Source organism: Gopherus evgoodei, chromosome 1 (genome assembly GCF_007399415.2).
Source record: "Gopherus evgoodei ecotype Sinaloan lineage chromosome 1, rGopEvg1_v1.p, whole genome shotgun sequence".
NCBI classification, from domain to species: domain Eukaryota; kingdom Metazoa; phylum Chordata; order Testudines; family Testudinidae; genus Gopherus; species Gopherus evgoodei.
In genome coordinates this window covers 2076849-2093104 of record NC_044322.1, presented here as the reverse complement: position 1 = coordinate 2093104, position 16256 = coordinate 2076849, and the positions used below count along the sequence as shown (strand labels likewise).

The following is a 16256-nucleotide window of genomic DNA, read 5'->3' as shown; positions in this document are numbered from 1 at the left end:
AGTCTCATTTCCTCTGGGTTTTTAGGTATCAAGTTGATAAATGCCTTAATAAATGCCAGTTTATCGAAAGATACTGTTCATATGGCAGCAGTGCAAGATCCCTCTGCTGCCAGGATGCCTGTTTTGTTTTAGAAGGACCATCATGAAGTCAGAGGGGAATTCGATCTCCAAGGCCCTTTTGGGTATGTCTATGCTGCAATTAGACACCCGCGGTTGCCCCAGGCCAGCTGATTCGGACTTGGGCTAAGAGGCTCAGGGATCCTCCCACCTCGCAAGGGCCTCTATGTCTACTCCACAATTAAATGACTTCTTAGCCTGAGTCAGCTGGCACAGGCCTGCCATGGTTTTTTAGACACACCCTTTGTTCCTTAGCCATTCTGCTAAGATTCAGTCGGAATGCCAATTCTAGTGGTGGGTTTTGTGATGTGGACACCTGTCCAATGGGAACTGAACTAAGACCCACCAAACTCATTTAATGTAGTCCTCAGAAGTGCCATCAGAGGGTAAAAACTTTCAGTCAATAGCAACCTGGAATGAATGCAATTTAGGTACCTGCTAGGTGAAAGGCTCTTCATGCCATCAACAAATTCCTATCCGAAAGCCTCTAAAATTTCCTGTAAGCATGACACTTGTGTTTTTGAATCAGCATTCTCTACTTATTAAGTATGAGGCACAATTTAAGGTGTTGGTTTATAAATATAAAGCTCTAAATGGCCTATCCCATATTTAATGGAAATACCATCTTTTTATTGAATAATTTATATGTATAAAACAAAATGAATAAAATAAATTTAACTAAACCCACAAAATGTCCTGTGGCTAAGCACTACTGTAATAGACATAATAATGTCGTAATGATACACACTAAAATATATAAGAAATAAATCCCACTAAATACATACTAAAAAACAACCCTGAAATCCTTCCCCCAGGCTAAAACTGATAGGTAGATTATTGGGGAAAACAAAGTCTCTGGCCTCTTGTGGAGAAGGCCCTGCCTCCCGTGCACTCAAGCTGATCAGCATTTCCAGCACTACTGCAGGAGCTCGTCCCTAAGATAGATTGGCCCAGGTTAGGCCCTGACCCATTCTTTTTTGTCAGGATTTGCGGCTATCATAAAGACCAACTAGTCTTACTTTATATTTGTGGGTCTGGAACACTAAAATATCCCAGTGTATTCCTGCCCCAAACACTTTTCTTGCTTTTCCAAATGCAAGATGCGGAGCGAGAGAGTGAGATGGAAATTCTTGTGGTGGAGGCTACCTAATGCTAGTGTTTTCTCCCCGAACAGAGTTCTGTCGAATTGATGAGCCCTTGTGCCACATCGAAGATGAGCAGCTCAGCTTTGAAGCTGTCTGCAATATCCACAAGCAGATGGACGATGACGCCAATGGCAACGTGGATGTAGAAGAGAGCGATGAGGTTAGTTCACAGCTACTTTTCTTTCTTTCTCCCTCCTGTCCTTCCTCCCCTTCATGCCTTCCTCTTTAGGAGGGCAGCTCTAGTTTGGATAATACTGTGTCGGGGTGGCCAAAGATCAGCTGATAACATTTTCCAGAGTAGTTGTTGGCTGTCTTCATCTTCAGCCTGCAGAGCCTGAAGCTCCCAGAATTCCATAATAAGAGACCAATCCTTGCCCTGAATTGAAGGGACAGGCAAAGACACAGAGATGTGACTTGCCAAAGGTGAAGAGAACCTAAGTATCATGACTCCGCAATCCAGTACCTTATCCATTAGACCACACTACCCCCCAGCGTGATACGAGCGCTGTCCACTAGACGAGCGATCTCACTCAAATCACCACGAGGGCCACGTGAGGACTAGTACATTGGCCCGAGGGCTGCATTACTGACACCTTTTCTTACAAAGATACAAAAGCCTCCCCCTGTCCCCGTTCCTGCCCCTACTCCACCCCTTCCATGAGGCCCCACCCCTGCCCCACCTCTTCCCACCGATTCCCTGCCCCCATGCCAACCCCCGCCCCAACTCCACCACCTCCCTGCTGCATTCCAACCCTTTCCCCAAATCCCCATCCCGGCCCTGCTTCTTCTCCACCTCCTTCCCTGAGCATGCCACGTCACCGCTCCTCCCCCATCCCTCCTGGAAAGTCCTAAGTGGTAGGAGGTAGGCGGAGGAGTGGGGATGTGGCGTGCTCAGGGGGTGGGAGGCGCGGGGTGAGGGAAGCTTGGCTGCTGGTGGAGTTGGCTCCTGTGGTGGACCACAGGAAATAACCCCATGGGCCGTGTGTTTTGAGACCCCTGCACTAGACCCTGGTACCTCCTCGAGGCAATACAGCAGAGTTGAGCTCTGTGTACATGCTGTCCACCTGGAAGTGCTTTGGAAGGGAGGAGGGGTTGTAAATGGGACAGTTGGATCCTTTTAAAAGAAATTACAAAAGTGTAATCTGCAATTTCTGCGATGTGAAGTGAAGCCTTTGTTTTCTCCCTTTTGGCTGGTTTGGTTGGTTTACTGTGATGTTGGCTCTTGTATCGTGCTCTGCCTGCTGAAAGCTCTCTACTAACATTGGACTAACTAATCCTCCCAACAAGAGTCTCTGCCCCACCTCGCCCCCACCACCCCAGTGAGGGAGTGTGATCCCCGTTTTGCAGAAAAGGAAGTGGAGCCCCAGGGAATTTAAATACTTGCCTGAGCCCACACAGTAAATCCATGTGTCACACAAGCCCATAATAATGAAGCAGGTCTTCCTTTTAAAAATATTTGCCGCAAAGAAAAGGCTCATCAGTCCAAAATGTGAAACCATGGCAATTCAGAGCCAGCATCTGCCCTCCTCGCTTGATGGGGCAAGTTGTTTGTTCTGTCACTACAGAGCTCTTCTCTCTTTGTCTCAATTTCACTGCCCAGACTGATCAAAGAGCTTCCATCTGGATTCCCTGTCACTGTGAGGAAAACATTTTGTACAGTCCCTTTCCCTGTCTCAGATGACTTGACTCTAGAGTTCTAATCCTGGCTCTGCTGCTGACTCATGGTATGGGCTTGGGTCAGTCAGTTCACTTGTCTGCCTCACTTTCCCCATGTGTAAAGTGGGGACAATATTGAAAGCATTGAAAGAGTTGAGGATTAATTAGTAGGTTTTGTATAGCACTTTGAATGTGCTAGATGACATTATATAAACGCTATGTAAAGTATTGTTAATCTACAAATTAGTTCTGATGCAAGAATCTGTCTTGTGTGTTCTTTGTATTGTCACTTTACTCTGGCCTCTATGTGCTACTGAAATGCAAATAATTACTATTATTATACTCCCCGTGGACTCCTTTCTGGATGGTTTTCTGAGCCTTCCCAACCCCCGGCTTGTCTGTATATTGACGTTGCCACCATTACTACTATCTAGTTTAAAACACTTTAAATATCCAACCTTTTCAATCTGTTCAGACAACTGAATATGTCATCCAAGCCCTCTTCATCTCTTGTCCTGATTATGAATCGTTGCTTCCAGTCCATTCAAAATGCAGCTGCTAAGGTCATATTCCTTACCCATAGACCTGACCACATCACCCTCCACTGGCTTCTCTTCTCCACGATGTCAAATACTTCTTGTCATCACCTTCAAGGCTCTCCCTAAATCTGGCCTCCAGGCTTCTCTGACCCTGGTGTCATGTTGCAGGCCGCTCTTTCCACTCCTTCGGTGACACCAATCTTGTTGCCTCCTTTGTCTGTTTCTTGTCTTTTTGGTTTTTTTCCATGCTGCACTTACACCGTGAATGCCCTCCCAGAGCTAATCTGCAAGGCCATCTCCCACTCCAAGTCCCTCTTTAAGACCCACTTCTGTTATGATACTACAAGAAATTAGCCAATTAATGTGATTACTTAAAGTAGATACGATAGAAAACACACACACTCAAACAACTGTAGGCAGATAAGTCTTCCTTATTGCATGATGCCACAGGCTAGCCCTCATTCGTAAATGTACACTCTTTTTGAAGTTCCCTGCCATCTTCTCCCCAGGCCTGTGCTGTGATAACTGTTTAGTTATCCTTCCATTCCGTCATGTCTCCTATTTAGTTTGTAAGCTGCTTGGGGCAGGACTCATGTCTTCCATGGTATTTTCTGGGCTGTTTTTTCCTGGAAATTTTGTAGTGCTGTCACAGCCTTCTTGAAACAGGCCATTAGAAAATAAATATATAGAAAAAAATGACACTCCCCAATGTACAGAGGAGAATATTTCCTTATTATTATGGATAAACATTGATTTTTCTCTTTGAAATTATAAAAGCTTTGTATTTCAGCCAGCTGAAACGGCTAATTTTCAATGGATTGCCCACCTACAACTTGGCTGTGAATTAAAACTCAGCTAGAAGATGAGAAATTACAGCATCCTTTAGTCCACTAGACTGTCTTCCTCAAATTCTCCATCTGTTCTGCTCAGCTGTAGGGCAGTCACAGCCTCAGCACCTCTGCCGTAAAGAATTTGTCTTTGTCATCATGTTTTCTGTGGCTTGATGAAAGAGGAGAACACCAGAAGCCATCAGCGGCATCGACTTAGTTCTCAATTTGAGGCCCAATTGCACATTCCTGCCTGCTGCAACAACTGTTGGAAATAAGCCTAAATCCTCCCCTCACACTCTTGTGCCAAGGGCTGCTAATGGTACAGGGTTAGTTTGATTGTCTTTCTCCTTCCCTTCTCTCTCTCTGCCTATTGCCTGGGGAACAGGATTTGCAGACCAATGACCTTTCATATGTCAAGAAGATGACTGCTCAACAGCTGTAAAAGAGGAAAGTCAGCCTTTGTGATGCAGAGCCATGTCGTTCTAGTTTTTAAAGGTCCCTTGCACGTCACTGAAGCTGTGAGAAGGGTTTTACCCCATGCTTTCCTCTGCCAGATACATGCAACTTTGACATGGTGGGTTAGAGGTCAAGACGCTGAGGTTTGCTACTTGGGTGACTTCTCTGAGAAACCCACAAGGGATCAGTAAAGCTTTCTCAAAGCTTGGAAGTTAATTGTAACATGCAAAGGCAGATTTTCAGTAGGAATGTAGTTGTGTGCTTCTTGCAAATAAATCTGGAACTCTCAGATATATATATATTTAAGTGGGGGTGGGATAGCTCTACAACATGCCCAGATTGGGCACAAACACAGGCTTTGTCGGGATGGTGTTATCAGAGACAAGCCCCCTTCATTGGGAATGACCTACACCAGACTTGCAAATCTCACCTCAGGTATCCCAGCTGATCTCATATGGTGAAGTAAAGCACAGAGAGAGAACAACATCTCTCATACCCGGGACCCAACCATAGCAAGCATAGTAACTGTAGCATAAATTGCACCTGGAAACAAACTGGAAGCCAATGCAGACAGTGGAGCACATGGCAAAATGTGCCACTCCATGTGTGAGTCATCAGCTGCATTCTGCACCAGCTGAGAGGTCTTAAAAGGGTCGTCACCCATGTAGAGCACACAGAATGAATCTAATCTGAAGTTGACAAAGGCATGGCTAGCTAGTGAATTCCACATCTGAGAGGGAAAAGGGCACCCTCTTAGACAAGTGTAGATGGAGAATGTGCTCTGCCACCATTGCTTTGTGACCCTCCAGCAGCAGCAGAGAAGCCACTAACCTGAGAACCAACATAAGAAGGCAGTTGTACGCCATCAGTTGAAAGGGCAGACATTACCTGAAAATGCCCCCGTGGTGCCATTGTATGCCACCAAACTAGTGAATAAGTGGGGAGCAAAGTTGCTTTGCGGTTTACTTTGTAGTAGACTTACTTCTGTGTCAGAAGGCAAAGTGTTCAAGTCCCACAGTGAGTTTTGAACTCCTCCAGTGCAAACAGTCTGTTATGATTATTTAACTCCTTTTAATCTTTCCTTCCAAGTTGGCCCCTTTACAATTTTGGTTGTTCTTCTCTGACTTCCCTCCAGTTGGCATACTCCTTTCTAGAACTGATGATTTAACATTGGTGACCATCTTCTTATTCAAATTTGAAAAAACAGCAAAACTAAATATTAATTTTTCCTTGTCTGTGGAGAGCATATAACATAGTCAAGGTTTTGAATTTGTATCTGCTCTCAGAATCCAAGTGATTTCCTTATTGAATTTACTTTCAGAATAGCTTGCATCATTTGCATTTTATGTGCAAATATTGTTCTATGCAAATATTTCTATGTAAATATGGCTCTGTAGATATGTATTGATCTTTTGCAACTGCAGGAAACGCATCATCATCTCTGTTTGCTTAGTGGCAGAGTTAAGTATTGCAAAGTGCTGTGATTCCAGACTTCACAATGCAATGCAACACCTCACTAGTAGATGTAATTCATTGCCACTGGCGAAGCTTACATGGGAATCTGTGTCCAGAGCTTGCCTCTGTGTAAAAAAACTTGTAAATTGTATGGTCAATGCTAGCCTGCCTGGACACGTCTGCACCTGAAGCTAGACTTGCCTGTTGAGTCATTGTTCTCCATCTTTCAGGGCTATAAGATCCTCCTTATTTTGTCATGTATTTAAAATTTTTCTTCATTGGTGGCTGGAGGCCAGCTCCTGGGCAGATTATTTGAATGGATATAAATGCTCACAAATGTGAACCCATATGGCTGTGTTTTATGTCTAATTTTCAGAGTAAACACAGCAGTTGTTCTGAGGATGTGAGGGAGATTTCCAAACCTCTGAGCCATTCTTTTTAGGTGACAAATCTGAGGAACTGTCCCAGATTGAGGTGTCATTAGAGGAGGTTTTGGAACAAATTAATAAACTAAACAGGAATAAGTCACCAGGACGAGATGGTATTCACTCAAGAGTTCTGAGGGAACTCGAATGTGAAATTGCAGAACTACTAGCTGTCGTCTAACCTATTATTTAAGTCAGCTTCTGTACCAAATGATGGGAGGATAGCTAATGTGACACCAATTTTTAAAAAGGACTCCAGGCCAGTAAGCCTGACTTCAGTACCAGGCAAACTGGTTGAAACTATAGTAAAGAACAAAATTGTCAGACACATAGATGAACATAATTTGTTGGGGAATAGTCAACATGGGTTTTTGTAATGGGAAATCATGCTTCACCAATCTACTAGAATTCTTTGAAGGGGTCAACAAGCATGTGAACAGAGGCGATCCAGTGGATATAGTGTATTTAGATGTTCAGAAAACCTTTGACAAGGTCCCTCACCAATGGCTCTTAAGCGAAGTAAGCAATCATGGGATAAGAGAGAAGGTGCTCTCATGGGTTGGTAACTGGTTTAAAAGATAGGAAACAAAGGGTAGGAATAAATGGTCAGTTTTCATAATGGAGAGAGGTTAATAGTGGTGTCCCAAGGGGTCTGTACTGGGGTCCCAGTCCTTTTCAACATATTCATAAATGATCTGGAAAAAGGGGTAAACAGTGAGGTAGCAAAATTTACTGGTGATACAAAACTACTCAAGATAGTTAAGTCCCAGGCAGACTGCAAAAAGCTACAAAAGGATCTCTCAAAACTGGGTGATTGGGCAACAGAATGGCAGATAAAGTTCAGTGCTGATAAATGCAAGGTAATGCATGTTGGAAAACATAAACCCAACTATACATATAAAATGATGGAGTCTAAATTAGCTGTTACCATTCAAGAAAGAGATTTTGGAGTCATGGATAGTTCTCTGAAAACGTCGAGTCAATGTGTAGTGGCAGTCAAAAAAGCAAACAGAATGCTGGGAATCATTAAGAAAGGGATAGATAAAACAGAAAATATTGTATTGCGTCTATATAAATCCATGGTATGCCCATATCTTGAATACTGCATGCAGATGTGGTCGCCTCATCTCAAAAAAGATATTTTGGACTTGGAAAAGGTTCAGAAAATTGCAGCAAAAATGATTACGGGTATGGAACAGCTGCCGTATCAAGAGAGATTAATAAGACTGGGACTTTTCAGCTTGGAAAAAAGATGACTAAGGGGGGCGCTATAATAGAGGTCTATAAAATCATGATTGGTGTGGAGAAAGTAATTCAGGATGTCTTATTTACTCCTTCTCATAACACAAGAACTAGAGGCCATCAAATGAAATTAATAGGCCGCAGGTTTAAAAGAAACAAAAGGAAGTATTCTTTTCATACAACACACAGTCAAACTGTGGAACTCCTTGCCAGAGGATGTTGTGAAGGCCAAGACTATTACAGGGTTCAAAAAAGAACTAGATAAATTCATGAAAGGTGGGGCCACTAATGGCTTTTAGCCGGGATGGACAGGGATGGTGTCCCTAGCCTCTGTTTTCCTGTTCTGCTCATTCTGTTCACCTGGCATTGGCCACTGTCGGAAGACAGGATACTGGGCTAGATGGACCTTTGGTCTGACCCAGTATGGCCGTTCTTATGTTCTTCTAGGGCATGAAATTATCCTGAGAATAACTGTAGAATGTCAGGCCATTTTAGTAAAATTGTGTGAAAACGACTGAGGTAATAGTCCGTTCGGAGAATTCCATCATTTTACCTGTCCACCACAGTTGACATCAGGAGCAAAGGCTTGGCCTGAGATACCCACCGCGTTAGTGTGAACAGAAAAGCAACTGGAAAAATTGTCAGTAGCTCACACATCAGGGAAGCTGGACCACCCAGCCCTTTAATTTAATGGTAGCCAGTGACATCAAAGGGTATGGGAGCTATTCGTTTCTTGTGTGTGGAAGTACACATAATAATGTAGGCCAAGGGAAGTTCTCTAGCAGGATCCCTGTGAGCCCTAGTTAGTTGACCTGAGCTCTAAGTCTCGGTGATGTAGGATTGGGTTTTTTTGCTTTGTAGACAGACATAATCTGGCTTGCTGTCAGCATTCCCGGGTTCTGTTGAAGATGGGCTTATTTGTGCATAATAGAAGAGGCCTTAGTCCTGGGGCCAGACACTTTGTCATAAAAGCAAAGCCTTAGAAATGCTTTCCAATTCCACAGTGCGCAAATTGGGAGTCAGCTGCTGGATTGTAGAGGAATATCCCTAATGCTAGAAAGTCCCTGTTTCTGAGTCAGTTGCCTTTCTGTCCATCTTTAATAGTTTCCTCTGTTAACTTTCTTGAATTAGTGAGGGGGAGATTATGGGTGATTTTGAAGGTTGAGTGCAGTCACCTCAGTGAGAATTAGTATATCTTCAGCAGATGTTCTGAAAGGCCAGCAGACCTGAAAGTCCTCCTACTGGCTTTTTTGAGATGTTGAGTTATCCCTCCACTCAGCTTGCCCCGTTCTTGTGAGCAAGCTTGAGTTGCAGAGTTATGGGGCAATTGTGATGTCTGCATGCTCGTGAGCGCAAATGAAACCCAGTGCTCTGGCTTTGTAGTGAGTTAGTCTTTGCTCAATTGAGAAATTGGGATTTTATCCACACTGCAGCCATCTTTTCCATGGGGGATGTAATTGACACATTTTTTTTTTCTAAATTAGAGTCTGTTTTTTAAAAACAACAACAACAACAAAACCTATATTTAAGACCAGTGAAAATTTTGTCTGTCAACCTTAAACTGTCCTTTTAAAGCATCATTGTTTTTTCCTTCTGTTGAGATGAATTTTCATCAAGTTAAATATGATAGCAGTGACCTCAATTAAAGAGAGAGTCCTGGCTCTTATGGGAAAACCCTTCTAATTAGCAACCTATTTATGATCATACTCAGTCAAAGGTGGTTCCAGTTCTGTTTAAGGACACCCATGTCTTATGATTTAACTGAACAAACTTTAGTTTGTGGGATGTTTTTTCTATTTAAATTCCAGGTCTGTAGTGACCAAAATATCCACAGCCAAGATTTCTAGAGCTGGATACAAAATTTGTATCTGCATCCAATCTGCGATCCGCAAAATGATCCATGGATATCTGCAGATTTGCAGAGCTCTAGATACAAAATTTGTATCTGCATCCAATCCATGATCCACAAAAATGGTCTGTGGCTATCCACCTCTTTGGATGCAGATATCTGCCGATATAAAGCAGCCTTGTGGAGAAGTAGATGAACCTTACACAAAGCGTGGCTGCCAGAGGGTTAAAATGTTTATTGAGATTATGCAAATATGTAAATTGATTTATAATTATGCATTTTTTTCTAAAGGTGCCACATAATTTCTCTCAGGAATCTGAAATTCTCATTTTAGAAATGTCTCTGAAGCTTGTGGTTGCAAAGAAAACTTTCTGGCTGTGAACCTAAAGGAACCATTATAGTGATGTCATAGTCTGCACACAGACAGAAATAATAGTTCTGATAAATGTTGGACTTGCTCCCGTTTAGCTACCCTGGCTTTTAACATTGAAGCCTAGTGGTGATAACTCGGAGATTGGTGAAAGGGTAGTTATCTGATGCTATTTATCAGTAACTTTAATTACAGTGGCTTGAACACTTGCACTAGTATATCGCACGTTATCTGTGTGGCCATATGCTAGAAACTGTGTAGCCATATGCTAGAAACTAGGAGCTCCTATATTTCCTTTGGGTTCCCCACCTCCCCTAAGCCCCTCCCTTTACTGAAATCCTCAAGTTGTCTGTACTTGGCTATTAGCCAAGATGGTCAGGGCTACAACCCCATGCTCTGAGTGTCCTTAGTTTCTGATTGCCATAAGCTGGAAGTGAACGACGGGATGGATAACTTGATGATCACCTGTTCTGTTCATTCCCTCTGAAGCACCTGGCATTGGCCACCGTTGGAAGACAGGATGCTGGGTTAGATGGACCAGTATGGCTGTTCTTATGGAACCTGTTCACCCCTTAATGTAAATGTTTTTTCTGCACAGTGCTAGCCAGTTTCTTAGTCCCCTGTTCTTTTTCACGTGTACAGATGGTGTTCTCTTACGTGTGTTGACATTGGACAGCTCTTGCTGTGTTTCACAATTCTCATTCCAGTTGGTTTTGAAAACCAAATGATTTTAAAAGAAAGTGTAACAATGCAGAGTGGCTGTTGACTGCTACGTCCAGCAGTAGTCTCTTCTGCTTATGTTTGCCATTCCCTGTAATGGTAATTCTTTTCATCATGCTTCCAGATTGTATGCTCTCTTCTTGGGCTTATTTTTGACATTGAGATTGCTTTAGAGGAGTTTGTTGGCTACATTGTGAAGCAGCCATAGGAGAATATATATCTGTGAAGTTATCACATGCATATTTATCTGTGAAGTTATAAAACTTGTCTCGGTTGAAATCTCTTTGTTCTGTAATGTGATGGCAACACACTTTGTGGTTCCTCTGCACTTGGTGACCTTCCCTGCATACAGTTACAGAAAAGGAAATCTAATTTTAACACTCAAGTGAGCTTCCATTTTTCATAATTTAACTGCCTTTAATGTGTCAAAGCAGTTAGTTTGTCTGAAAGATGCAGTAGGAAATAAAGTTGTGGTATATCGTGCCTCTGCTCTTTGTGCAGGTCACTAGTAGGTCACCTTAACAGCTTGTCAGAGGAGTTGGGAGTCTTGTAACACTATCAAATCCAGCTTTCTTCTTCCATGAGAGAAGTTGAAAATCCCGTACAACACTGTCCTCTTCTGAGAGTACTCGGAAATCTGGTTTGATGGTGCTCAGTTTAAGGAAAGCGGAGAGATCACTTTTCCTTTCTGTGCTCCCTGAGCTAAATATACAGAGCAACAGCTGATCCTCTGTGTCCCTGTGGGTGTTTACAGGCACTCTTAGCAGCCCGTTGTGGCAACTCCAGATGACATTGCTGCATATCCCATGTAGGTCACAAATCAAAAAAGGGGGAACTAGACAAGTTTGCATCTTTTGCTTTGCTCCTTTCTTTGGCTCACCTGTTTACTAACTTAAAGCTATTCTCCCTTGAATGGGAGTGATGGCTTCGTGTCTTGTGAAGTTTATAACCATAATGGAGCATAAACTAGTACTGCTGAGAAGAACTGAAGGGAGGAGCTGATGTCACACGGTGTGGTGATCAGATTTTCACTCCGCCTTTGTAACTTCAAAATGTTCAGCTAAATCAGTGGTCTGCAACCTTTCGGAAGTGGTGTGCCGAGTCTTCATTTGTTCACTCTAATTTAAGGTTTTGCGTGCCAGTAATACATTTTAACGTTTTTAGAAGACCTCTTTCTATAAGTCTATAATATATCATGAAACTATTGTTATATGTAAAGTAAATAAGGTTTTAAAAATGTTTAAGAAGCTTCTGTCATAACATTTTTCCCAGATCTGGACCTTAGCGTCCAAAATATGGGTGTTAGCATGAAAACCTCCAAGCTTAGTTACCAGCTTGGACCTGGTAAAGCTGCCACCAGCCAGGAATCTATACAGTGCCTGGCGCACTGTGGTCTCCCCAAAACCTTCCCTGGGGGACCCCCAGGCTCAGATTCCTTGAGTCTCACAACAAAGGGGAATAAACCATTTCCCTTCCCCCCTCCGGGTGTTCCCTCCCTGGGTTCCTGGAGAGATATACAGAAGCAAGCTCCGTGAATCTAAACAGAGGGACTCCACCCTCCCTGTTTCCAGTCCTGGAAACACAAGTACTTCCCCCATCACCCAGAGGGTATGCAAAGTCAGGTTAGTAAATCTAACACAAAGAGATTTCCCCCCCTGACTTCTTCCTCCCACCAATTCCCTGGTGAGCTGCAGACTCAATTCCTTGCAGTCCCCATTAAAGAAAAACTCCAACAGGTCTTAAAAAGAAAGCTTTATATAAAAAGAAAGAAAAGGACATAAAAATGGTCTCTCTGTATTAAGGTGACAAATACAGGGTCATTTGCTTAAAAGAAAAAAAATGAATAAACAGCCTTATCCAAAATGAATACAGTTTAACACATTCCAGCAACTATACACATGTAAATACAAAAGAAAACAATATTAACCTTATTGTCTTATTATCTTTGTACTTACAACTTGGAAACAGAAGATTAGAAAGCTGGAGATAGAAAAATCACTCTCATAGCCGAGAGGGTCAGACCCAAGACAAAAAACAAAGAACTCACACCCAAAACTTCCCTCCACCCAGATTTGAAAAAGTCTTGTTTCCTGATTGGTCCTCTGGTCAGGTGTTTCAGGTTACTCCTTTCCAGGTGAAAGAGACATTAACCCTTAGCTCAGGTTACTCCTTTCCAGGTGAAAGAGACATTAACCCTTAGCAAAAATTAAAATGCAGAGTCCCTCGAACTGGTCAGTGTGAATGCCACTGAAAATCAACTTGCGTGCCTCCTTTGACATGTGTGCCATAGGTTGCCTACCCCTGAGCTAAAGCAATATTGTCTTTTCACCACTATTCAGCAGAGCTATTCAGAGCAAAAAATAATTTTTTTTTAAAGAATATTGTATAGTATACACTGTGTGTATACATATCAACTTGCATAAATGCAGCATCAGCACCTAATACATTTGAAAACAGAGCAAGGTAAGTCCCTTAGAGTGCCTGGTAAAAAGGGATTTTGCTTGCCTAATTTTACAACTAATCACCAAAGAGAGTCTCTTTTTTCTCTTTTGTGTAATTGCCTTCATGGATCATCACTCTGGGAGTCCTGCATTCTGCTGCAAGGGTGTGGAGTAATGAAATAAAGTTGGTCAAGCTCAAACCATGTGTTCTGATGCAAATTTCAATTGACTGTACATGTAAGGTAGAAGAAAGGTTCTGGAGGCCAAATTTAGGCTGCTAGGTAAGAGAGAGAAGTCCAGGACCTCATTGCTAGCATTCTCTAAAATGCTTCCAGTTTGCCCTGCAGGGCCAGTTAGACAGGCAGAACTGCAGGGTCTCAGTGTGTGGATGAGATGATGGTATAGGGAGAAGGGATTTAAGTTTATTAGGAAGTGGGGAACCTTTTGGGAAAGGAGGGACCTATACAGAAAGGATGGGCTCCACCTAAACCAAAATGGGACCAGATTGCTGGCATGTAAAATTAAAAAGGTCGTAGTGTGGAGTTTTTAAACTAAGAGTTTGTGGAAAGCCGAGAGATGCTGAGGAGCACATGATTTGGATGGAGATATCCCTTAGGAGAGGATCTGTTAGCAGGGATTCTCTATATCCTACTAAAGAGGAGAGACTACAAGTTGATAAAGTACAGGTATGAACCGAGGAGAAACAGTCAAAGGAAAAAGAGTCCTAGTCAGTTACATCACATAATGGCAGACAGCTGAAATGTGACAAATTTTTTATAAGTGCTTGTATATAAATGCTAGAAATCTAAATATGAAGATGGGTGAACGTGAGTGCCTGGTATTAAATGAGGACATTGATATAGCAGGCATCACATAAACTCGGTGGAATGATGATAATCAGTGGGACATGGTGATACCAGGATACAAAATACATAGCAGGAGTGGCCAAACTTAGTGACCCTCCAAGCCGCATTCCACAATCTTCAGAGGCTCGAGAGCCAGGACATGCCTGCCAGGGCTTGCGGTTCTGCCCTGCTCCTGCTGAAACCTCAAGCCCTGGCAGGCACCCCCCACAGTGCGGAAGCCATGAGACATATCTTCCCCTCCGCCCCCCTGCTCTGGTTGGAAGAAGCTGGCGGTGACACATGGGGAGCACATGACCAGATTTTTGCCAGGGTTTGCTGGCCAGGCTCTGTCACATGGTGCTGCCAGGCCCTCTCCCTGACTCTACTGGAGCCGTCAAGCTGGGAGCTGTGGCCCTGGGGAGAGGCAACCTCAAACAGCTAGGAGCTGCAGGGAGAGCCATTGCATTTACTGCTGCCTCTGCCCATGGATATAAAGCAGCAGCCTCTCCTGCAGCTCCCAGCTCTTTGCCTCTTTCCACATAGAGCTAACACCTGGGAGCTGCAGGGAGGGGCCGCTGAGAGTAAGAGGGGTATGTTTTTTGGGTGTGGGCGGGGGGTGCCTGATTCAAGCTGTTGGAGGGGGCAAACCTTTAAATTGTGCCCCCCACTCTCAGCAGGCACCAGTCGTCTCTGACAGAAGTGCTGAGCTTCCTTTCCCCAAGTCTGGTAAGCGGAGAAGCTCTGCGAGCTCCACTTTTGATACAGAGAGAGGACAGCGTAGGTCGTGCTGGTGGGGGAGTGGCACGATATGTGAAAGAAAGCATAGAGTCAAACACAGTAAAAATCTTAAATGACTCAAACTGTACCATAGAATGTCTATGGATAGAAATTCCATGCTTGAATAAGAGTATAGCAGTAGGAATATACTGCTGACCAGGATGGTGATTGTGAAGTGCTCCAGAAGATTAGAGAGGCTATAAAAATAGAAAACTCAATAATATTGGGGGATTTCAAGTATCCCCATATTGACTGAGTACATGTCACCTCAGGATGGACTACAGAGATAAAGTTTCTAAACACCAGTAAGGACTGCTTGGAGCAGCTAGTCCTGGAACCCACAAGAGGAGAGGCAATTCTTGATTTTAGTCCCAAGTGGAACACAGGGTCTGGTCCAAGAGGTGAATATAGATGAACTGCTTGGTAATAGCAACCATACTAAAATTAAATCTAACACCCTTTTGTGTGGGAGAGGGGAAATATCAAAGAAGCTGACCTCAGCAGCGTTTTAACTTCAGAAAGAGGAACTACACAAAAGTGAGGAAGCTAGTTAAGTGGAAAAGGTACAGTCACAAAAGTGAAATGCCTGAAAGCTGCATGGGCTCTTTTTAAAAAAACACCATAATAGAGGCTCATATTAAATGTATACCCCAATTAAAAACATAGACTCATAGACTCTAGGACTGGAAGGGACCTCGAGAGGCCATCGAGTCCAGTCCCCTGCCCTCATGGCAGGACCAAATACTGTCTAGACCATCCCTAATAGACATTTATCTAACCTACTCTTAAATATCTCCAGAGATGGAGATTCCACAACTTCCCTAGGCAATCTATTCCAGTGTTTAACTACCCTGACAGTTAGGAACTTTTTCCTAATGTCCAACCTAAATCTCCCTTGCTGCAGTTTAAGCCCATTGCTTCTTGTGCTATCATTGGAGGCTAAGGTGAACAAGTTTTCTCCCTCCTCCTGATGACACCCTTTTAGATACCTGAAAACTGCTATCATGTCCCCTCTCAGTCTTCTCTTTTCCAAACTAAACAAACCCAATTCCTTCAGCCTTCCTTCATAGGTCATGTTCTCAAGACCTTTAATCATTCTTGTTGCTCTTCTCTGGACCCTCTCCAATTTCTCCACATCTTTCTTGAAATGCGGTGCCCAGAACTGGACACAATACTCCAGTTGAGGCCTAACCAGCGCAGAGTAAAGCGGAAGAATGACTTCTCGTGTCTTGTTTACAACACACCTGTTAATGCATCCCAGAATCATGTTTGCTTTTTTTGCAACAGTATCACACTGTTGACTCATATTAAGCCTGTAGTCTACTATGACCCCTAGATCTCTTTCTGCCATACTCCTTCCTAGACAGTCTCTTCCCATTCTGTATGTGT

At 43.2% G+C, this 16256-nt stretch overlaps 1 protein-coding gene across 6 annotated transcripts in view; it reads left to right on the top strand.

Annotated features, from left to right (window-relative positions):
* STIM1 (stromal interaction molecule 1) overlaps nucleotides 1-16256 on the top strand; it is a 191050-nt gene that overhangs the window by 87709 nt on the left and 87085 nt on the right. For all 6 annotated transcript variants that reach the window (XM_030555814.1, XM_030555806.1, XM_030555824.1 and 3 more), the window contains one exon: nucleotides 1292-1422. In XM_030555814.1, coding sequence (XP_030411674.1) covers nucleotides 1292-1422 — 131 coding nt within the window. The remainder of the gene's footprint in view (nucleotides 1-1291; nucleotides 1423-16256) is intronic.